The sequence below is a fragment of the Anguilla rostrata genome, chromosome 5 (assembly GCF_018555375.3).
Source record: "Anguilla rostrata isolate EN2019 chromosome 5, ASM1855537v3, whole genome shotgun sequence".
Taxonomy (NCBI): Eukaryota; Metazoa; Chordata; class Actinopteri; order Anguilliformes; family Anguillidae; genus Anguilla; species Anguilla rostrata.
The window spans coordinates 9,622,136-9,647,116 of NC_057937.1; the positions used below are offsets into that span (position 1 = coordinate 9,622,136).

At 49.5% G+C, this 24,981-nt stretch overlaps 1 protein-coding gene across 3 annotated transcripts in view; it reads right to left on the reverse strand.

Moving 5' to 3' along the window:
• stox2a (storkhead box 2a) overlaps nucleotides 1-24,981 on the reverse strand; it is a 78,226-nt gene that overhangs the window by 42,414 nt on the left and 10,831 nt on the right. Inside the window, exon 1 of one of the 3 annotated variants that reach the window (XM_064335038.1) lies at nucleotides 1,982-2,172. The exons of the other annotated variants lie outside the window; for them this stretch is intronic. Coding sequence (XP_064191108.1) covers nucleotides 1,982-2,147 — 166 coding nt within the window. The 5' untranslated portion in view covers nucleotides 2,148-2,172. Of the gene's footprint in view, nucleotides 1-1,981; nucleotides 2,173-24,981 lie in introns of those variants that run through there. 3 annotated transcript variants of the gene reach the window in all.

The window sequence follows — 24,981 nt, forward strand, 5'->3', positions numbered from 1 at the left end:
GTCACCGCAAAAAACGCCCCTCTGCAAACTACACACAACAAAAGAACAGGTTCCCCCAAGCAGGGAGCCCTCTTTCACAGATGTCCACTGTGTATATAATACCCATCTGAATATACAAGGATATACATGCACAGGGTATACTAACACATGGATTTCTATAACTGTGCATACAAATTATCAGTCTGAGTATCTACAATATAAACATTCACCTGAATTCATTATATTTACAATATGCATGTAGCACACCTAACATCACATAAGCCTACAACATGCACATTGTGCATCTGACATCATAGGCATCTACAAATGTGCACATTCACACTGAGTATCTAAATGAACGACATTTAAAGTAGAAATATCATCCATCCAATGACGTCAGTGGGCTTAGTGTGTGTCTCACATCACAGATATGTAACATGCATATTTTGTATGTATACAAAGTGCATATATGTATACTTAGAATACATATCTCACATCCTGTACACACCATGTATGTACATCACAGATGCACCTAAATCATTAATGTTGCTAATGAGTCTACGTCCTAATTTATCTTCCAGGGAACGATCACCTGGCACCTCGCTGCTTCTCGTTTGACGTTCGCGCGCGGAAAAGCTTCGCGGGCGCGACTGCTTCACAGTTACTGGTGTCAGTCGCGCTCGGCTCGCGAGGTGCGATCCGTGGCAGAGCGGCGGCTACGCTCCTGCTCCAGGTATAGCGTTTCCATTCTGCTATAGCGCTTCCAACCCCCACCCCCACACCCCCAAAAAAATAAGCACGCGGTCACACACGGTTATTATTCAGATGGATTTGCCTGACAGTTTTCCGTGATTTATGTTCCTGTCTCTCCCCCCCCCCCCCCCAAACCCCCAGTTTCTCAGACCGTATTCCCAGGGCACGTTCAAGCTCTGCGGCTTTACGGAATAATTCTGCGCTGACGTTTACCCGTATTGGTTTATGTCTTTTGTGTTACCGTTTAAGAGGCCGGGGAGACAGCCCCGTACAGCCTGTCAGGAACCCGCAGCCCGGCTTCTCCCTCCACAGGAAACGCGGACCCCCCCTCTCTCACCGCAGCCCGGTCGATCGGCACGACGCTCTCCAAAGACGAGCCGGTCCCGGAACACACGACAGACCCTAACAGCGCCAGGCCGACACGCGACACCGTCGTACACTCTCTGTTTTTAAACGAATATCTCTGTTGTGTCATAAGAAGGGAGAGCCGCTCGTGGAGGCTGAGAGGGGCCGTAGCTTTTTAACTCCTAAACGCCCTGCTTCTCTCCACAGGCCTCTCTGCGCAGCCTGGGATCGCAGAGCAGGCCACTCTCCTGCCAAGCCGACGGTTAGCGCCGCGGCCGTTGCCCCTGCCGACGCCGAGGGGAGCCCCGGCCAGAGGCGGGGAGGGAAACGAATTCAGCCTGGGAGCCCGAAGCCCTCTCTGCTGTCTGTTTAGTCACTACAGAACACAGACACGCGCATACACACACACACACACACACGCGTGCGCGCGCACGCACGCACACACACACATACACGTACACACACGCGCGCGCGCACACACACCCGTACACATAGAGCATCCCTGTCTGGCGAAATTTCACCAGCTACGTGCCGCCAACACCTGTCTGGCCGACTTTCCTCTCCATTGGTACCAACGCATCGCTTTCAAGTACTGACCATTCTACACAGTACCGGTAAATAACAGCAAATGGGTTGGCTACAGTCACAGCCTACAAGCTCCTCTTACTCCACAGGTCCCCTACAGCTGTCCCCCCCCCCTTACTCCACAGGTCCTCTACAGCTGTCCCCCGCCCCCCCTTACTCCACAGGTCCCCTGCACCCCCTCCCCCCCCAACTCAGCACAGCCACCCAACTCTACCAGCAGAAAAAAAAAAACACTTACTGTCTTTCATCCCGCTCCTGTTATTACCATGACAAAAACAAACTCCGATCCGACCCGCGAAGGGCAGCCCACGCGACCCACCTGGCGTGACGTATCCGCGGGGCGACTGAGAGTGCAGGGGCGGGGGGTGGTGCTTGTGCTGGCGGTAATCCTTCTCGCTGCGGGAGCGGGTTCTCTCCGAGGCCCGGTCCGAGAAGTCGGAGCTGGGCCAGGCTCGGCGCAGGTTGGTGCTGCGCGTCTTCTTCATGGTTACGAGCCGGGGTGGGGGCGGTGGGGGTGGGGGGTAGGGGGAAACGCGGTGGGGCGGGGGGGTAGGGGGGGGCTACCTGCGGCTTAATCCCGTCCCCACATCGGGCGGGGGGCGCGGCGGGGGCCGGTCAGACGGGAGGCATGGCGGGCAGCGTCGGAACCCGCAGGCGTCTCTGTCCCTCTCATGCACACACTCCGCGCACGCACGCACGCACACACACACGCGCACGCACGCGCGAGTGCTCACGGACGCGCTACTGCTGCTGGCGCGGCGGCTGACTCCGATCCCGAAACAGACGGCAGCGGGCCCGCTCCCCGTTCCTGTACCGATGCGCTACCACGCCCGCGGCCCCGCAACGCATTCCTCTTCATTTGGCGGCCCGTCCCCGAGCTCCCAGGTCCGTGCGCTAGGACAGGCACACCGTGCGGCCCCCGGGGCCTGTGGAGAGGGGGAACAGGGGGACGGGGAAAGGAGGAGGGTGGGGTGGGGGGGTTGGGGGGGGGGTTGAGGAGGAGAGGATGGGGTGGCGGGTAGAGATTCGCCGCGTGAAAGGCCGTGGGAATCCAACAATGGCCGGATTCAGCACAGGGTAGCGCTTAGCCGACCGCGAACCACACAATAACAAAAGGCCCAAACATACAGGGGGAAAAAACCCCGCTGCAGGCCGCGACTGAAGAGAGAGAGAGAGAGAGAGAGAGAGAGAGAGAGAGAGAGAGAGAGAGAGCCGCTCCGCTGTCAGCCGCTAGCCCTCCTGGACCAGCGGACCGGCCCTCGATAGCGACGCTCCGCGGAAATTAGCAGAGGAGAAAACGGAAGGATGGAAGGGGGGCTGGGGGGCGAGAAAAAAAAAAAAAAAAAAACCAACCGAGCCGAAAAACGCACGCTAAAAAAAAAAAAAAATCGCGAAAAAAAAGACAACAAGGTCACTCCTCTCCTGCGATGGGGATCCAAACGCGGGGGGTGGGGAGGCTGGGGGGGGCCGGGGGGAGGGACGGACCGACGAAGGAGGCCGTCTGCGGGGACGACGCCTCGGTCAGGCGGCCATCTCCGCCGAGCCGCTGTGCTGCTCCTGCTAGCGCTGCTCCTGCTGCCGCTAACACCGTCGCTGCCGCCGCTGCCAATGCTGCTGCTGCTGCTGCTGCTGCTGCTGCTACTCCACGGTGCGCGTGTGTGTGTGTGTGTGTGTGTGTGTGTGTGAGAGAGAGAGCGAGAGCGAGAGAGCGGGAGAGCGCGCGTGAGAGTCTGCCGCGAGAGAGTGTGCGTGAGCGTGCCTGTGTGTGAGAGCGTGTGCGTGTGTGTGTGTGTGGGTCTGTGTCTGTGTCTGTGTGTGTGTGAGAGCCAGTGAGCACGAGAGTATGTGGAACGCCAAAATGTGTTTTGTTTTTAAAAGCCCACGCAGGCGCGCATGGGCGCACGCGGACGCATGTGTACACACACACACACGCGCGCGCGCGCGCACACACTCACTCACTCACTCGAAGCCGCTACACACGTCCCGGGAGCGATTGATTCCCGCTAGCGACGACGCGCGGCTGGCCGTTTTTCTCTCTTCTCTCCCTCTCTCTCCCTCTCTCTCCCTCGCTGGCGTCGTCTCCTGGAGGGACGGGGGGCCGGGGGGGGGGGGCGGTCAGCCGTGCGCGAGCGCGTCCAATCCCGGAGCTCGTCGGAGAGCCCCTGCTTCCCGAAACGCGCGAGAAGTCCTGTCACACCGCACGCTCGAATGTGAAGAGCGTCCCCCCCTGCCTCCCCTCCCCTCCCCCTCCTCCTCCTCCCCCCCGTCCGGGCTCTCGCTCAGCCCACCCTATGAGAGACCTCGGCTGTGTTTACACACAGAGCCACGCAATTTTTAGCAAATCGGCCCCACCTTCCCACACCCCCTCCCCCTCTCCTCCCCTCCCCTCCTATTCACAAAAATAAAAGCTCTTATCTCCTCTGGGGGACGGCATGCTTAGAGTTCACTCTGCCTTTGTGTGGACCACCTCTTTCCTTTCTCCTCTCGTATTTATTTCTTTATTTATTTATTTTTTAAAAACCCTTCTCCTTCCTCCTGCCTCCTTCTCAAGGGGTACTGGACCCCCGCTTTCTCCCCCAGTCTTGCCCAAAAACAGCTGCAGAACTTCTCATAGAGGGAGCACATGGGGGAGGGGGTCCGGTCACACACACACACACGCACACACACACCAGCCTGCTCCCCAACTGTTTCGGATCAATCTGAGGGAGACATCCCCCACCCCCACCCACACCCCACAACCCACAACCCACAGCCCACGGACAGCAGCAATCCGGCGTGGGAATGACAGAGGCCATTTCTGCGCCCTGCTAGAGACAGACAAACCGCCCAGCAGCTCAGACACCGCACCGTGCCAGTCAGAACGCCTCGGCTTCTACACAAATCCACTCTGAGCACGGGCGCCTCAAGTTACGACTCGTTTCAGTTCGTAGCCTCTTCAGCAGTCTGATCTCAGCTGCTGGAAAACAGTAAATATCTGAGCGAAACAGACTGATGAACTTTATAAAAGTACTTCGCCATTTTCTGGTGGAGAAAAAAAAACAATCAGGGCATTTTGATCTGTTTTTGCCCCAAATGCAACAGTTATTTTCCCAGTGCATTTCCTTATGCTAATACTCTGCAGCTTGTGTCCACTGAGAGATCAGTTAAATATCCCCGGGGGGGGGCACAGATGTAGACACTTTAATGGCAGGGGGAGTTTGAGGTTCGGCCCAGCTGGTTCCATTTCACAGCTGATGATGTAATGCATTTTTAATAAGGGGGAGGTCAGAGGTCAGGGGTATATTTTAGCCCCCCCCTTCCCCCGCCCCCCTCAAACACAATGAGTCTGAGCTGGAAGAAAAATGTGTCTTTTCCCTGGGGGCAGATGAATACCCTGGTTCTGTGCTGGTTAAAATCATAGCCGTGGAATGCAGAACCTCCACATTTAAATGCACAAACCACACATTTTATGTAGCCTATATACCGCACATTTAAATGCACAAACCACACATTTTAAGTAGCCTATATAGGCTACTAGACATTCCAATTCACGAATGACATCAAATGGACAAACCATGTATGAAATACCCACAGAAAGCACCCAAACATTATCATGCACATGTGACGTATTGCAATACATATACTAAACACAGTACCAATATTACTGTTAGCATGGTGGTTGCATTTGCTGCAGGCCTACTACTGCACTCGAAGGGGAAAGCAGATCCAGCCGACAACAAATCACGAGTGGTGACAAGTTAACTTGTGTGTAGTTCACACATACGTGTCTTACACCAGGGCACCTTACGTAACGTTCTGCTATCCAGCCCTGACAGAGGACCGGAAAGAGAAGGCTATTGGCTGTTCACATGATCCCTCACAGAAAATGCATTCTGTGTTTCCCTCTCAAAACATAATCTTTTTACAAAGTTGTTTACTAAGATGCTTACTAGGATACTTACAAAGTTGTATACTAAGCTTGCTTTCAGCATCTTGCTATGGTTATATAGGTTGGCTAGCTGGACAGGCAGCGTATGAATTTGGAAGGGTAATCAAACTTCACCCGAACTACTTCTACATCAAACTTAATGCACACCGTCCGGCCAATCAGAATCGAGTATTCACTCAGACCATGGTATAAGGTCAGGTAACCACACAGACGCAGTGGTAACCGTCCTTAAGCATAAATATTGAAAGTGTCTCCCTGTTCTCTTAGGTTATGTCACCTGTAGAAACGCAGGTAAGACGCGCAGTCATTTTGGCGGTCAGGCCATGGCGGGATTTTTCCGCAGCCGCCGCTCGAACGTCGGCTTCGAAAGTCGCCTAGCGACAGCGCACTCGGCGTGACGCCACGGCGGCGCAGCCGTCTGTGGAGCACGTTAGCTCAAGCCCCCCGTCAAAAAAAAAACCAGTCTTACCGCATTACTGTGAGTGAAAGCCAGCAAACAGCTGAGACGACGGTCGCTACGGGGAACCGCTCCGACGGGCAGATCGCAGACGTCGTTTCGCGCGGAGCAGCCGGCCGGCCGGGGTTATTTACGAGGCCGGCCCTGAGTCAGCTCGTTTCCCTCCAGCTGACACGTGCTGAGACAAACGGGCCTAAAGGTTGGGAGTGCCTCGTCCTCAGATGCTCTCTCCAGCCTAACGAACATGATTATGCACCCGCAAACACCCAGCCGGGGGGGGGGGGGTGTAATTGGCTGAACACGGGGAACCCTTGTCTGCAGGACCACAGCACAACTCCAGGGAGCATTGGCCCTCACAGTCAGTCTGCACCCGACTGTCCTGCTCCATTTGCTCTTCTATTCTGGCAGTGTGGCATTGTGGGTAAGGAACACAGACCAGAGGGGCACAGGTTTGAATCTCAGCCAGGGCTGAGCTCCTTTTGCAGCTTTGCGGAAAGCACCAATGAACAGGCTCAGTGAACATACATTGCTAAATAACTGGATCGCACCATCTACCCCCCCCCCCAACACCCCCTACACCCCCCAGACAAAGAATGCTCTCTGCTTGCCCCGTGAGCAGATCAGTCCAGAATGCAGACGACTTCACGGCTTTATCTGAGATCTGAGGAATCTCAAAAACACCTCCTCCCTTAAGGCCACAGACATCCCCGGAGTCGGACAAAAACGTGTTCCAAATTAGAGTGTCGACTAATCCACCTCCACCTCCACCTCCACCCCCCAAACCCCAGCCCCCAGCCCATTCTCTCCCCACAACATGCATGACAAAGGCCCTAAGTACTGGCCTGCTCAGCACTGTCATTTGGCCAATATTCAGTTCAAAGCCAAAGTGTAAAAAATTTACCCTCCACAACACACACACACACACACGCATACACACGCGCATGCCCGCATGCACACACAGAGGGAACGTGAGAGAAAGAGAGAGACACTGTTTTCCTTTTATGGTGTAAGATCACAAATATCCTACTATAATGTTCCTAACTGAACGTTCTAATACTGATATAACAGTCACTACTGGTAACTGAAAGTAGTGGAGTTCTAGAACACGGAATTAGAATACTGAGATGTTCCAAAAAACCTACTCTTCAAAGGGTTAAAAACAATTCTCATTATAGTGCTTGCCTCAGCTCCTCGGTCAAAACGCAAACATGTCTTTCTACAATACTCCTAGAAATTTATGCTTTGGCATTATTATTTACACTATGCATGCCATGTCAATCAAACATATTGAATTGAACCGACTTAACAGAAAGACATTTAGTGTGAGAGACTGCTAAAAAAGTGAAAAGAAAAAAAAAAAACAGAACCACGCTTTTCAGTGTATAACCAAGGTCAGCGCAGTTTCACACATGCATAACAAAATATCAACACATTATTCTCCATGTTCAGTAGACACAACAACCGCAAAATCAGCCGCATGCCAGAAAGCACAATAATCAAATATTTTCTTTAACCAAATATGAAGGATTAAGCCATTTGGGGACAAATTGCTGCACCATATTTAGAGGGTCAGAGAGGGACAGAGAAGAAAAGAGTGTGAAACAGCCAGAGAGAGGAGGAGGAGGAGAGTGTGCAGGACGTCCTTATAACCAGCAGGTTTTTGAGGAACCCCCCAGCACTGCACAGCGGAGTGTGGGGGTACAGATAGGGGGTGCGGGGGAACTGCAGAGTAGCGTGCAAGGCCCCCGTGGGCAAACCTCGCTCTCTTCCGACCACAGAGCAATCAATGCAAACAAGACCTAATTGTGGAGAGGTAAATTATACATCAGACCAAAGCACTGCCAAGCTCCTACGCTGGGGCTCCAAAATCAATTTATGCCGTATCGACACACAAGGAGGGACAGTTGAATAACCCCCCCGCACTACCCAGACCCCACCCCACCCACACCACCCCCGGCAGGACGAGGCTGACAGGGTCCGGTGTCGGGGTCATACTGCTCCTGTTCGGAATTCCGAGGTCGCTCGTATACACGCATCATCATCATCTGGCCAGGGTTCCGGCGGTGCCCGGGATGAACTTTAGGAGCGATCGGCGTCCGATCCGAATCCAGCGTGACCACAAACGGCCCGTGAAATTTTAAGATTTGCGGCCCCAATTTGAAATTCTTAAGAGTTCCACAGCTGTCACAACATTAGCTACCTGCCAACTGCTACAAGATCCCGATACTTTCAGCGATTTCGGGGTTTTCTTATGTGTTTTTAATTTCTTTCTTTCTCCATTAGCTGGAAAGACAGTATTTACAAATGAACTAAATCTTCCAGCGACGTTTACGTTACTGACACTCCGTAAGTCAAAGTTTCGGTCCGGGTTTGCTCCGAGCCAAAATACACAACAACTAGAACCTCTACAGTCCCACAGATATGAGGACCAGCATGTGGGGAGGAACAGGAAGAGCTAGCAAACTGATTCAAAAGTAAATTCAGTGACGTTTCATCTACCTTTTATTCAAACGCAAGGTTGAAGGCCCAAGGTTTTCTCCCAATGTGGAGCGCAAAATACTGTACTCGTGGGTGTCTCTTCGTTGCAAAGCCCTCTGTCAATCTGGTGCAGTCAGCCAACTGCTGTTCTCAAGGGGCTGCCAGCCCCTGCTTCTGTCCACCAGGAGCGGCGCCTGCGTGCAGGTCGCGTGGCAGGAACGAGGACAATTCTGCCGAGCTCCACCCTCCCTCCATGGGCTGCATCATACCCCAACCGTGCACAGGTGGAAAATCCAGGTTCGCAAAGGAAAAGTCCACCCCAGTATTTTGTTCCAACCACCCGGTTTTGCTAATCAGCGCAATGCATCAGCCAGGAGGCAGAACTAATTCATCCACAGCAAGTAATTTACTTCACACCATGGCTTCCACCTCTGCAGACCAACTCACCCACGCGGACTGTAGCAACTAGTCAAACCCAGATGTTGACGAGGACGCAGGAGTTTACACTATGCCTTCAGAGGTAACCAGACCGGAGTGGAACCTAGTTTGCACCCAACCTACACAACGGCTAATGTTCAGTGAATGGGTTCAAACTACAGATCAGCGCCGCGGACGCAGCGGAACTATGCAAAAACAAAAGAAAACTCTCCTATGTGCGAGATAACAGGATGGTCTTACGACTGATTGAAGCGTCTTCAATTGTGTTGAAAAAGACCGGAGAATCCAGTTTGATTACACAGGGCTCCTTTCCAGTGGCTAATTAATACAGGATTCGCTGTGGGAGAGCAGGAACATGTGAAAGAAAAAAGAAATCATTGACTCAATCATGTGGTGGCGGCTTTCTAGGTGTTGAAAGGATCGGACTAGTTGGAGCACTGGCACGTTGTGATTAAACTGGGACCGGTTGAAGAAGTAAGGAGAGACACAACGTGCTCTTAAGCAAACGGCACTCTACACCTGTGCTGACGTCCGCCCCCCCCTGCAGTCAAGCCCAGGAGACTATCTGTTGTACAGGCCCCGCTCCACAAACCATTCCCCCACATTTCTGCTCCCTGAAGGAAAGAGACTACAGTAAACAGGACCGGGAAGAATATATATGTTTAAATAGGAAACAAAAATAAATCTGAACATGTGTCAAAATATACTACGAAGCATAACTGGCAGAAATGTGAAAACAGCAGGGGCTCTTGCATTTCAGAAGGCCCATGCAGATTAGCGTAAACTGTCTCAAGCTGAATTTTGCAGCAGAAAATATATTAAAGAGTATTTTACATACCTTACACAACCTTGCCCATGGTTTGACAAACCGATAATAGATTACAACTGTATATTTACAGGAGCAATTAGGAGTTTTAGCAACTCATCTACAGATATGACAGTGGATTCAAACCCGTGTCTCTTCAGTTGCAAATATGAGTGCTGTGATCACTCTCTGCAGGGTCGCCCTCTCCGCGCTGATTGGTGGGGACTGTCGTGGTGTCAGGTGTGGGCGGGGTGAGACCAGCTTTGCTCTTCCTGTTTTACCACACTGCAGAGCTACTCAGCTACACTCAGCCAAAAATTTAAGTCTGTGAGTCAAGGCAGTTTATTCTGTGTGCATTATACAGTGGGGGCTGCATTAGCAGTATAACCTCACATCACATTACCCTGCGGCAGAAAGACTGGAGATGGACCACCAATATATGTCTGCCCTTCTCTGCCCACTGCCATAAATCTTTAAGAGTCTTTCTTCATCTTGTCATGGCCAAAACTGGACTTGACAGTAGCTTAAAGTGAAGATATGACCAAGGAATACAACTCTTAACACAGGAGACTGAGGCAATTCAGGGTCTAATGGCACGTGTGTGCTTTTCCTAGGCCTGTTAAGCACTTTATATTTGTAATGATGAGAAATGGTGGGGGTGGTTAGCAGAATGAGAGAGCCTCATACTTGTACGCACACACACACACACATACACACACACACATCCATCTACAGTCAGCTGACAGAACTGCTAATGAGACAGGAAGAAGGTGTAACAGATGGAGACTTTTTTTTCAGGGGAAGATAATACAAACTTGCCAGTAGTGATTTCTGCTGCATTTCCAGCACCGTGAACTCGGGAGGGTGGGGCGGGGGGGTGAGGTAAAAATGAAGCCTCTATAAGAACACTCTGATTCAAAAAGAGACACACACATGAAGATAACCTCAAGACACAGCCCAATTCTAATACTGATTGTGTGTGACAGTGGGGGGGTGTGTATAGCATTCATGCCCCGCTGTACAAAATCAGCCTTCAACTCGTTCTCTGTCTAGCCACACACTTGTTGAAGAACGCTAGCTCAGACCTCAGGCGCTAGCTTAAGCCTTCGCCACTGCGTGTCAGGAACACGCCAGCGACGTAAACAGTAGCGAGGCGCGTTCTCTCGCGCTTCCGCTAAACTGAGATCTGGAATCACGTGACGCGATCAGCGCCGTCGCCCAGCCCTGAACCCCCAGCCTTCCCCCCGGCTCGTCCTGAGCTCGCAGGGGACGGCGGGACCGCGCTGCGAACGTTCCGCCCCTCTTCAGAAGTTCACGTTTCAAAGGCTAAATGTTCCAGCCCCGCGGGGCACGTCTGACACCCCTGCACAAAAAACCGCTGTGGTCTCCACACGTGCGCACAACCACCCCACCCAAACCCTCTCTCATCCCCGTCTCTGAACAGTTTTTGGGGGACTCTTCATGAAGGACGGGGTACCTTTCTGTGGAAGGCCACCGTGAGCCCCAAAGCCCGGCCAACAGAAGAGGACACTTAACACCGACTCTGCAGGACGAGACGGCTTAGTTTCCAAAATGTGGCACGATCGACAAGAACACACGGCACAGTCACGCAGGAACAGGAGCGCACCGCGGCAGCACAGCCCAGGACATGTACTAGCTTCCGCGCTGCGACAAACGGACAAGCACATGCGCTCACAATGGGAAGGACAGATAAAAGGCCGGGCTCAATGCGCTGAAACTCAATCCCTTGTTTAAATAAGAGTGCTTTCTCCAGGGGGACATTCATCTTTCTCTTATTGAGGGCAAACCCTTTTCAAAAGCAAACTACAAAAGCACTTATTTGCCAAACCAAAGGGAGAAAAAGCTCATGTACCTACTAGTGCACACTCCCAGATGCTGCTTTGTCTGTCTGAACGTGTTTCGGGCTGCAGATGGAGAAAGACGAGATCACTCAACCACAAACCCGGGGCGACCGACTCTCAACCCGTACCCGAATCCTCCCGCCCGTTCAGGAGCCCGATTCCCAAGCACAGCTTTTTGGGCGCAGTGGCCCCCGTCCCTATCAGTATCCCCCTCTGCTTTCCCCTTGCCAGAAAACAAAGTGAAAGAAACAGATAAGACGCTGCTTTCGCAGACAGACTGAGCTTAGTCCCAGACTAAACTGTGTTTTATATGCAGTATCTCCATTGAAGAGTGAATTTAGTCCAGGACTAGGCTTAATCGGTGCGTGTGAAACTGGACCAAGGAGCAGACTCCTCAGCAAAGCTGTGAAAGAAAGACCGAAGGACACGTGCGGAGAAGCAGAGACCGGCACAGTCAGGTGAGGTGAGAGCTCAGCTGGGGAGGTGTTGCCTTACAAAAAAAAAAAAAAAAAAAAAGGACTTAGCCTGCCCTGAGCATCAGATTTCACTTTAATGGGCCAGATCAGAGCTAACGTGACAAAAAGCTGACACTTCAGAAAATTATCTGACAGGCTGGTACAAGAAGAGATCGGCTCCTCTGTGGATCTTCAGGCCGGCGCAGACAAACACAAAGCAAACGGGGCTTTGCCAAAGGGCTGGAGGTGGTTAGGGAAGAGATTCCCCTTTCATTACCGGGCTTCAGCTCGTAAAGTCAGACATAATGGAGGCCGAAGGCGGCGAAGGTAATTTTGGGCCTCTGAACTCCCATAATGCAATTAGTCCTGCATCCAGAGGTTTCCAGCACTTCAAAGTGTTTTAATAGTCTCCTTTCCAACGTGCTCCGCCACACAACAGCAGTGCACTTTGTGTGGGACGCGGGAGAGAGATTTTTGAAGAAGCTTTTGGCGAAAGCCCTCCGAATCAAATCTAACCGCAATCCACTTTGTCCTTGACTTTGCGTAACCGGTTTTAAGTGACACGTGTTTCTGCCTCTCGCACACAACATCATCACTCGTCAGCATCGGTGACCTCAGCTTTTGCTTTAATTTTCATAAGCCAGTGACTTCACTGCAGACAGGAGGGCAAAGGGTTTGAGGAACAGCCGGGCCATTTGTCTACTCCAGGTCTACGCATATTGCAGCTATTTGCATTTCTGCAACTATTTTCACAAAACTACGAAACCGAGTCTTAGGTAAGTGTGTCAGGGGGATCTGAACGGTGAAGTCATTAGGTTAAAAAGGTAAAAATATTCATACATTCTGGATGTTAAATGACGCATGTGCCACCCATTTGCAGCACTGCGAGGGACTCCAGACCCTTGCTTCTCAATATAAATGGTTCTTGATGAAGCTCGGAGTCACACGTTGATCCAAAGACAACACAAAGGGCCCCTTCCCACTTTATACTGCGCATACAGCACATATTGCCAAAAAAATACACACATATAATGTAAGTTGTCAAATAAAAAATCTACCAGAGCGATTCAATGTTGGAAAGTTGGAAAAGAAAAATCCCAGTTTTAAAAAAAAATTTATTCTGGCGACACAAAAGCTGAAAAATAAACCTATCCATGGAAACAGAACCTTGAAGATTCTTTCTCTGCTCCTTGTCCCTTTCCCTCAGTCCCTTTCCCAATGAAAGCTACCCTATCCTGCCCTCTAGAGGAATTAAATGAGGCTACACCAGTATTCTATGGGGCAAAGTGATTTTGGTGCAAGTGTTTGTGATGCACCAAATCAATCTTTAAACCCAATAACTGGTCGCTTAGTTTAACTTGTGAGTCAAACATGTTTAAATCATTAAAGTATTTCAAATTTTATGAAAAATTGAATGAGAATTCAACTGAGAATTTCCCTTTTTGCTGCTTGCCCCAGTATTCAGTCTGTATGCTGCCTTTATGTTCCATCTGTGCGTTAGGGTAGAGATAAACTATGCGTCTTTCCCTACTGCACTCGTATTGAACTAATGGGATTTTTTTTCAGATGAGAGTATTTTGAATGAGAAATGTGAAATGCATCGCAGTGTAGTTTGGGGCCATCAGAGGGCACTAGCATTTTTGTGTGGCATGCACTGGGATAGCGTTTATTTGGGATGTGCTCTCTTTGGTGGATCTACGCAGCCACGGCGGGGACAAACAGCAGCTCTCAGAATGGAGACCCGGGCCTCCGCGGCGACAATCCTCTTAACTCTCCACGGCGGCAACGCGTCGCCAACACCGCGCGCCCCGGCGGCTCCAGAGGAGGGCGACGTCGCGCCTGCCCGCGCCTCCGACGATCCAGAAGCCGCCCGTGTTGTTCCTCAAACCAGCAGCGCCCGCCCACCCTCACCCTCACCCCCAACCCCCGCCCCTCCCCTCCCCTCCACACACCCCCCCCCTCACTAAACATCACACAGCCGTAGCCATGACGACACAGGCCCTGATCTCAGAAGCACTGCCTCTTAAAGCTGCAGCAGAAGCAGGGTCTCACGCAAGGCTCAGGCGGGACACCGTGGGGCGTCTTGTCCTGCAGTTTGGGACACGCAGCCCAGGGAACCTCCACACTGATCTAACCTGCAGGGGCTTAACCGGACAGCCATTTTATCATGTTCTTTTGTTTTTTTATTTTTACTACAACAGCGTACGGTGCATACACATCCAGGATAAATTAAAGCAAGGAAGAAAATTTCAAGACCTGAAACCTTCTAAACTTAACAAGCTGTTTGTTATTTCAAAATAGCAAGGGAAATACACTATATGACCAAATGTATCTGGACATCTGAGACCAAACATTTGGGGATGTTTTTCATGGTCTGGGCCAGACCCCTTAATTCCAGTGAAGGCAAATCTTAATGTAATGACATTCTAGACGATTCTAACTTTGTGGCAACAGTTTGGGGAAGGCCCTTTCCTGTTTCAGCATGACAATGCTCCTGGGCACACAGCGAAGTCCATACAGAAATGGTTTTGTCAAGATTGGTGACTGGCCTTCACAGAGCCCTGACCTCAACCCCATCCGACAGCTTTGGGATGAACTGCAAAGCCAAATGTGAGCCAGGCCTGATCGCCCAATCACGTAGCGTATGATTATTTTCATCTCATACAATAATTAAGAAGGCTAATGTACGTTACACGCTAACTTCAAAGAATAAAACAATGATATGGCCTATCAGGTATAACCATGCATTCTGGTTATACCGGTTAGGCCTCTTGTTCTTGCTTACTTTAGATAAGGACGTATTAACACCATGCGACTCTGGGCATACCTGGCAGCCTCTGAAAAGAGGCCACAGTAACTATGATAGAGTTTCAGTAACCTTAGGATTACAAACATACCTGTGGAGAGGGTGAAAGCGATCCCTGCGGCCTTGTTAAAGTTGCTGCACGACCGTCCTCCAAACAGACCTGAACAATGGTCACGTGACTGTGGGCGGGGCACAGAGGAGGGATGGTGCTTTTTTTTTTTTACGATCGCGGTAACGTTCTCTTCCCTCCCCTTCGCCTGTTCTGCCCCGGACTGGGGTCGAAGGTTGGTGTTACACTGCCTACGCCTCAGCAGGGGGCCAAATCAAACTGCTGTGTGACAACAGATAGTGCCACAAACGGCCGGTTGGTAAAAGTATTCAAAGTAATGTCCCAAATGACAGAATTTTACATTATTATAGTACCACAGTGCATTATGCCCCAAATTACAGAATTTTGCAGCATGTGGGGTTGCAATGAAAACTTTTCAAACCTTTTCGCAGTGCAGTGATGCACCCCACAATCCATATCAAATCTGTTCCAGTGGCAGCTCTGGACAGGTGTAACAAATCAATGTATAGCTCGCAATAACATCCATTTAATAATTATACAGATTCCAAAAAACTAATTTACCTCTCCCGTAATGATAAAAAAGGAAGTATTTATATTGACCTTTATCTCAGTGTTAATAGTGCTATAAAATCACTACTAATGCTAGTTGCAGTAATAATACTAATCATAGCAAGCACAGTAATTCCTGTAGTCCCCAGGTAAAAAGTAATGCATTTCTTAGTCTTGTCCTTCAACCCAAACAAGCTTCCTCTAACCTCACCAACTGCACATCCACTGGCCAGAGAGTTCAGTTCTTTTCTTTCTATGGTTCAAAGCAGACAGACAAGGACAAGGTCTCAATAAAGTAAGGAACCTTCTGACTCAAAACATGCTTGCAGCATTCCTCTCTCTGTGCCTGCACTGTCTCTGATGGCTAACTGAAAGAAGAAAAAAAAAAAAAACATTTCTCACATTCCACTACCCGAGAAAAACATCATTTCCCATTATCTGCGGAATCCGATCCTCATAAAAGACATTTTTTCCATTTCCTGCGCTGTTGTTCTCTGCCCAATGGCAGCAGTGCGGACATCCTGTACACTGAGCTGGGCTGAGCACGCATCAGGACAGCACACGCACAGGAGGGTCCGCGAACGAGGCCTCGCGTGACCCGTTCTGTTTTCGGTTTTTACTTTCTTTCTCGCATTGGTTTAGCGTTTCACGGGAATCATGTGACCAAATGAAAACATCACCTGAATTTTAAGCCGCGTTTCCACCGCAGGAACTATACCCCGGAACTAGGAACCTTTTGAGGAACTCAGTGCGTTTCCACCGCAGGAACTAGGGTCTAAATTTAGTTCTGGGGGCTTTGTTTTACCCCCCAAAACGTTCCTGCTCGGGGGTAGTACTTTCCGAAAGTACAGGAACCTTTTGGGTGGAGCTTGCAGCGCTGAACATTTCTGATTGGTCGAGTACTCGCAGCTCTTGTGTTGTATTTATTTTCCGCCATTACCCGCCATGTTTGAAAATATGCCGGCGCAACCCGATTTATTTTCATAATAACTTCAAATCAAACTTGTATGTTATGCGGCGCAGTAGCCTAGTTTTGGTTATAGCCTGCCAACGTCTTGGAATTATAACCTGTGCTCTTCTGTTCTTTTCTTGCTTTAGTATTCGTTTTATAAAATGCTAAGCATTCGTGCTGGGACAGCATATTACGTACTAAAACATTCAAACGGATTAATTCGGTTGCTGAATATTTTCTTCCGGATTTTCTTTGTTAGCCCATTGTAATTGAATCAAAACGTTTGATACAGTTATGTGAGGTATGCGGTAGTTCTGCGTAATTCACATTGGTGATACAGTAAAAGCAAACTGGAAATCACCTTCCGCACTTTTTGTCATGGTAAAATAACAGGTTAATTCTAGTAATAGTACCTTTAGCTTTTTCAGACTGCCGTAATTTTACTCTGCCATTCTTCAATTTCACAAAAAGACCAGGAAGACTATGGACTAATTTATGGTGCATGGTTCGCATCTGGAGGGCACACTTCGCTGCTCGGCTAGCAGTAACTCCGAAGGAAAACAAACGGTGGCTGTACCACTACTAATTTAAAATTTCACGCAAGTCCGAGTTTTCGTTCTATTCTTGTCATTTTGCGATTAGCCTATATAGAATTGACGATGAGAAAGTAATCAAACAGCAAATTGTTTACAACGTGTGCATGTTTTCTGCTGTTGTTGCCAGTTATATTGGAAATGTGAATGCATTCTGTCGCTTCGGATGTCAAAACATGAAAGCGAATGTTCGCATGAAAACATAATGAATGTGTTTGAGAGGATATATAAAACAGTTACAATCTGACTATTGGTCTGTTATATCCTATTTGTTGCATAACGGTCCAAGTTCAACTACCAACGACAGTTTTGCTTGACAACGGTAAAATATGCCCAAACGGCTGCAGAAGAATATTTCAATTCCATGTGATTAAATCGATAAAAATCAATAAATACAAAAGTAACCATATATAGTCATTGTTGGCAACCCGTTGTATATAAGTGGAATAAACCCCTCCGGGCTGTCCCGGTTATTAGAAAATAATGTAGGCTACTTCGGTGGTAGTATGGGCTTACAGAAAAAATCATATGACAGATGGACCGACGACAACGTCGCTTTTCCATACGTCAGTGGGCTAATTTGCCTAATCTTCGCGGGACTTTAGACCCCGGTGGAAACGCAGACAGCCATTGGCTGAAGGAACCTTTTAGTTCCTGGTAAAGCAGTTCCTGGGACTGAAAGTTCCGGGTAATTTTGGTGGAAACGCGGCTTTAGTCACCCGCCGGTCCTGTCACTGTCTTCATCACAGTACAGTATATTGGTAGAAACTTTATACCTTGTTGCTCGTTCCAATAGCCGTCACTAGAGGGCAGCACTGCGCTGCTTTCTTTTCATTGACTTAGAGTTTTCATAACTCCATCCCATACAATCTGTAAAGTGCACAATGACGACATAAAACAATGAGATGCTCAGCGCAGGAAGAGAACGGAACACCTAGTTCAATTTATGTCACAGTGTGCTGTTGCTCTACTGCATCTCCGCCTTGATTCTGATTCAAACAAGATGAGAACTGTGGAAATCTCAACAGCTCAAGGGGCTTTAATTGGATAACCCACAGCACAAGAAACCAGAAGTAGTGAGTCTGAGACAAGTCAAACAAGTGGCTGTAAAACAATGGAAATTATGAGGGAAGTCAAGCATTCATTGCTCTGGAGAGGAACATTAAGGATATGAAATTATACACACTGTGCTTTCAGTCACAACATCGCCATGGTTACCGGCATTAACAGACTCGGAAGTCACCTGAGACTGGCTCGGATGCCCACGTGAGCCTACGTTATCCGAGAAACCGAAAATACCTCGAGGGTTACAGAAATACCCCCGGACATGTGACAAAACGCCTCACGAGAAACTGCGCGGCGTTGAGCGAAATCTCACAGACTTGACACTTCTCAATTTTAAAAAAATTGAAAGGATATTAAGAATCGCAAACAAGAAATGCAGCACACAAAAAAAAGCACTTCACGTTAAAAGCATGGCGGGCTGGCGGTCTGGCGGTTTCGAGGAGTGGACACTGGGACAGGAGAACAGCGATATGCCTGTGCTTGGCCTCAGCCAGCGCCTGCTAAACCGCCACTGCTGACAGGGGTTTACACCCCTGCAAGCAAAACGCACTGCGTGTACCGCATTAGAAAACACCAATTAGCCACTTTCCACACAATGTCAGTGTTTGTAATTACGAAGGGTACATTGCACAGAACATTACAAAAGCTGTACAGTGTGCAATATAATGCATGTTCAGAATGTAGCCTATGATGAGATACCACCAAATATTTATAAAGTTAGTAGATGAATAACTTGAAAACCTATATGTGTATATATATCATGGGGGCAGCGTGCTCCTCAATGTCTTGTGGACTTTGGACCCAAGCCCACGGCAGACCGTCCCACAATGCCCGTCTCACTGGGTCACCCCCCCCCCCCCATGCCCCATTGGACCGAGGGCACAGCACCATGGCGAGAGGCCTTAACAAAGCCAGCAATCCAAGCAGGAATTTGCCTGCATTCAGCCGGTACAGTACGACAGACTCTGAAGAGCAGCACTGTTGGTTAAAGGCGGAGGCAGTGCTGCCAGCTGCTTCGCCCGACAAAAAAGCCCACACTTCACTGAGGCCTGCTCACTCACAATCAGATGGGACAAAACAAGCACGCATCGTCCAGCCCCCCCCCCAGTGTAACAAATCATTTGAATGGCAAAGACTAGATCGATGACATATCTACCTTTTCACTTCCCCTCCTCCACAGTTTTTCATTTATTCATTTGTATTGCGGTTTTTCCACTTATCATGTTACAGGGAAAAATGTTCAGCAATGAAAACCATCCTATTGCCAGACAGGTGTTTTTTTCAGCACATTTCTGAAGGAATTCTGCAGCTTTTGGATTGCAAAACCCCACCCTCCGGAATCTCCCTCTCTGTAGAAAGCTGAAGAACCTCCATAACTTCAGCTGAGCAGTTATATACTGCTAACAACTAATGTGTACAGGATTCCTCAGCGTCCTTGCCAAAGCAGTTATTTAAGGTGCTTCTGTTGTTGAACCAACTTTAATATGCTATTTTTGCTCATTTTTTTTGCCGGTATGTAAAGGCTTAATCATACCCGCAGGCAAGGGCACCACCACGGTTTTTGGGGCCCATGAAAAGATCTCACATTGGGCCCCACCACCTCTGAAAATCCAAAGTTGTGATATTTCTTGAGAGCCCCTGTCAGTCAGGGCTTCTGGAATCATCCTAACTCCCCCCAACCCTCCTAGTGGCACCCCTACCCAAAGGCCCTTCTCACCAGCGCAACATCCACCAAAGCTCCCATTGGCTGAAACCTACGGCCAGTAATGTGTTGCTCCACATGGTCAGCACTGGCACTGTCCACGTTCAATATCAGACCGCAGGGCTCATCGCTGCACCACAACACTGTGCTTTAGCGGGATGGACCACCAGGCAGCGGTGACCTGAGGCCTTTCTCATGAGACTCTCCCTTAATTACTGAAGAGCTGCCATTCCCAGATCTAGTTACCAGCCTGAGGGAGGTATGAGAGGCAACAGAACTGCACTGTGTGTGGGGCAATGGGGGACTGACTGGGGGGTACAATCAATCCACAAAGCCGCCTAACCACATTGGAGTGCTCACGGTTGCTAAGGGTTATTTCCTTCAACAGAGGCCTTGCTCCTCACTCCTGCGCTACACGGTCAGTCTTATCTGTAACACCAGCGGAATGCGAGAGCTGACACCGGAATGCGGAACTTTCCAGCGATGACGTCACAAAGCACCCATTCATGGTGAATGAGGGAGGACCAATGCAACGCCCAGTATTCTATTAAGAACAATAATGTTCCATTAAATGGTATATGGCCTGAGCCAAGGTCAAATAAATACCTTAACTGTCAGGTTAATGGCAAACTTTATATTAGCTTAGAATAGTGTACACTGTGTGCAAACAGCAACTTCAAACACCAGACACGCCATCGCATTTAAAACTCAAAGTTGGTGGGATCAATACTGTATGCTATGTAAGTACAGATCTCTTAACAAGAAGAGAAAGATCTCCTAGTGTGTGCATGTGGAGTCTCAAACCTTAACAGATGGATGGGTTTGACTACCTTTACAGTACACAGGTATGGAAGAATGTCTGCTGCCCTCCATGCCATAAAACTTGAGCTCCTGAAAAGGCAGCTAATTCAAATTATTATAATTACATTTAAAAAAACAGAAAACAAAATGCTGACATTTGAAAGCAATCTGCAAAACATCCATAGTTAAAAAAAATAATAATAATGCACAAAATGGCAATTATCAAAACTGAAAAAAAACAGTAATTAAAATTAGAAAAGCAAAATTAATTCAGAAACCTGAAAAGACTTTTGTGCCTTTTGGGCTACCATAGTGCTTTTGTGCCTTTTGGGCTACCATTATCAAGATGGTCTGAATACTGCAACTGTAGACCGGACCGCTGACAGAAACATCTTGAAGCCTGCACTTGTAAACTGGAAACCGCAGTGTGTTTGTGTGAGGGAACAAAACAGTTACTCAACCACACCTTAAACACAAGCACTGATTATTAGCTAACAGGTCATCGCTGTGGTAACAGGGTGTTTTCTTATCGCTCCATCAATGGGGGGGTGCTTCCAAAGCCATACAATTAGCCACTAAAACACAGCCCTCAGCCAAAACACCGACACGCTCAAGTGAATTTCTAAGACCAGAGATAACGATCATTTTTCATTTCCCAGATTTCAAATGTAATAGTTAGCTGTGTGTTTTGCCGGAAGTTTCCAGCCAGTTCACAAGCAGGTTATGAAACTTCAGATGGTAATGCTTTACATTTTCACCACATCAGACGTCAAACAGATGTCTTAAATAAAAGCCAGGCAGTCGGAGTAGTTTTATCTCTGGTGTAATTTAGACGTTTTCAAAGCAGACCCCCAAGGACAAAATCACATTCGGTTTATTTTCTTTTCAAGCAAGAACTTAATGACCTCCTCAGCCCAACAGAAGCGTTCATCTTGAGAGGATCCTGTCAATGCAGACATAACTTTTTTTTTTCCCCACGCATAGTTATATGTTTAGGCAGGAATGAATCCATACTGCAACCAGAGCACACGGCCTCTTTCCAGGGCATTCCACGAGAGGGAGGGGAACGGCGACAGGAGCAAAGATCACACCCCCACGCCCGGCGAAGAGTTCACGTTTCCACGGCGGCCTCAGATATAGAAGGAGTGCATCTTGGGAAAGGGGATTAAGTGGAGGGACCTTTTCTCCCACTGAAGGAGGGGGTCTGTCCTGATGTATCTGTATGTAACCCTAAAAAACACCACACAAACCGAAACCCAGTTACAGCCGCCACATACAAACACTCAGTGAAGCACAAGGCTCAAGGAGTGGGCACTGCCCTCTCGATATTCCTGCATGCTCAGCGACCGGAATCAGGAATGCCAGACATGACATCGGAATGCTGGACACTGCGGCGGGGATTCCTGCTACATTACAAGGCAGCCGACAGGTCGAGGTGAAACGTCACCCCTTATCGGAAAAAAGCCCCAAAAACCCTTCCGAACAGCGTAAGAAGAAATTAGCCAGGAATGAGCACAGAGAACTGAGACGCACAAAGCCAGTACAATAACAGCATCAGCAGTGGACTGCCCACCAGCAGCCACCTCTGCCACCACAGATATATTCACAGGCTTTGCATAAGGGGAACAGAGACTACCACAGAAAGAAGAAAGAAGGGAGAGGTGTGGGAGGAGGCATGTGTGCGCGCGCGGGGGGGGGGGGGGGGTTCGCTTGAAATTCCACTGATATTAAACACACAGGTATCGATGCCAAAGACAGGCGGTGTGGGTTACACAGAGCAGGAAGTCCGCCTCATTCCCAGGCTCTGCTACCTGATAGGGGGGCCCGTGGTTACCGGGCGACCCGCTCCAGGGCCGTCCTTCGCCATCCCCCGAAGCGCCGGCGAGGATTGGCATCCACACGGCCGCGAGCGGAGTGGGGAGGAGCGGGCCGCTCGGTCGCCACGGGGACGCCCCTGGGAGATGCAGCCTTTTGATTTACGTGTTGCCGTGACGGCGTGCGCACACACTCCTGCCCCCCCCCACCCCAGCCCCCACGCCTGCACAGACAGAAAGCTACGCGGCCACGCCATTCGCCAAGTATGCGGGCGAGCGAGACGCAGCGCACCCGCCCCCTCGGGCCCACAGTGCCCCGGGGATGACCCGGGACCGAGCAGCCGCTCGACGCTCAGCGCTGACGGGGACGGAGGGAAAGCCCTATCTCTGTTTCACACACCCCAGCGGAGAGCAGGCATGCGTCGGCCGTCCCCTGTACGTCTACAGGACATCCTGGACATCCACACTACCACCACGAAAACTGGAGTGCACTGTAGCCAATTTTATTAATTGTAATTATTTACAATTTATGTTTTCCCCAAAAGCATGTATGTTTTCGCCTCAGCCCACCTCATCCAAATCTGTACTTACCGTTACAGATCAACTGTTGAAAGGAACGCAGAGACAGACAGACAGGGTTACAATCGAGTGGTGATCACATAACCTCTGTAGCGCACAGCGAAGGTAATTAAAGAGAAATCAAGTTGGGCCGGTTAATAATGTAACCACTGAACCATGTGACTGATTCGGGGCACAGAAAACTACTGATTAAAGTTTTTTTTTCCATGAGAACCTTGAGAGTACCAGAGCCTTGGCTCCTTCCGACAGTACACACAGGGACACTGTTGTCTGACAAAAGGCATCGTTCTGTCTGTCACACACTGTGCTGTGTTCCCCCAAGATTCTGTCCGAACTGAATTTCGCCAAAAATGCAAGACACAATGGAGGCCCCTACTGATGATACATTAGTCACCACATCAAGAGCGGCACCAAAACACATCTCTTCCTTTATTAAAGTGGTAAACAGTATAACCTGTCAGCAAAAACAGTTACATTATGCTTAAATATAAGCATACAGAATGTATGTGTGTGTGTGTGTATTTGATATATGTGTATACATATCTGGTTTTTCAGCATTAAAAAAAAAAAAACATATCCCAAATATCAATTTGGAATGCTAAATCATCATTAACTTAGCCTGTCTCATCCCAGCAATTTTCTCTGTCAAGCGCTCTGTTCAAAGAGTATAGAGCCGCTAGCTAGCATCCTCTCGGGCATGTTCTAGCAAACTCCACAGTCCCCCACGCTGAACCGCGCAGGCATTGCGTCACAGAAGCGCGCGGCATGCGCGGCTGCTGGGGGCGAAGCAAAAGACACGCTCCCATACACTGAGACGGGGACGGTCCTCTCCACCGAAACCCTGCCTCTCTGGCCAACACTCGCACTCTACAGGGTTTGCAGGTCTGCTGTCGACAGAATGAGTCAGACTCTGAACCCCAGTGCTGTTTACAAATGTCTGCTACTCTGCAGCCCCAAATCAAGGGAGATGAATGCTTGTTACCTGCCCATTAAAAACAGTACATTCCAAGGATTTCAAATATTTAAATGTTTAAAGATCACCTTTAAATGTTTGAAAAATGTCATATGCTCCTTGCGAAGGAGAGTGCAGAGATCCGGAGCTACAGGGGTTACAAATCCAGCTGTGACCCTCGCGCGTCAGCGCAAGCTGCCGGAAGGTCTGTTTCCCGCGATTCTCGCCGGGTCCCCCTCCCTTTCCTCCCATTGAGAGAGAGAGCCGCGGGGCCGGGGGGGTCCGGGGCCAGGAGACCTCGGGGGCCAGGGCGGGACCGCGTCCGACGGAGGAGCATTTCCTGAACACGGACGTCCAGTTTCCTCCTCACTCTCGCGCTCACTCTAAAGGCCCTTTTCTGCATTAGAGAGTTGGGCCACCACAGCAGGCCTACTGCCAGACCACTGTGGTGCTACCTACTGCCCGACCACTGTGGTGCTACCTACTGCCAGACCACTGTGGTACTACCTACTGCCAGACCACTGTGGTACTACCAACTGCCAGACCACTGTGGTACTACCAACTGCCAGATACTGCCAGACCACTGTGGTACTACCTACTGCCAGACCACTGTGGTGCTACCTACTGCCAGACCACTGTGGTGCTACCTACTGCCAGACCACTGTGGTACTACCTACTGCCAGACCACTGTGGTACTACCAACTGCCAGACCACTGTGGTACTACCAACTGCCAGATACTGCCAGACCACTGTGGTACTACCTACTGCCAGACCACTGTGGTACCACCTACTGCCAGACCACTGTGGTACTACAGTGCAGCCAACCATGAAACCACGGTCATTTCTGACAGATAGCACTCAATACCCAATCAGCTCAAATGCTAATAAGTCATAAATAGAATACAGTATTGTTCCGCTACAAATCATTGTTTGGCCCCACAAGTGTAAGATTGTGCTCTAGCACCACAGATTGGGACCATGTGAACAGACCATGTGTATGCTAAAAAGGAAAA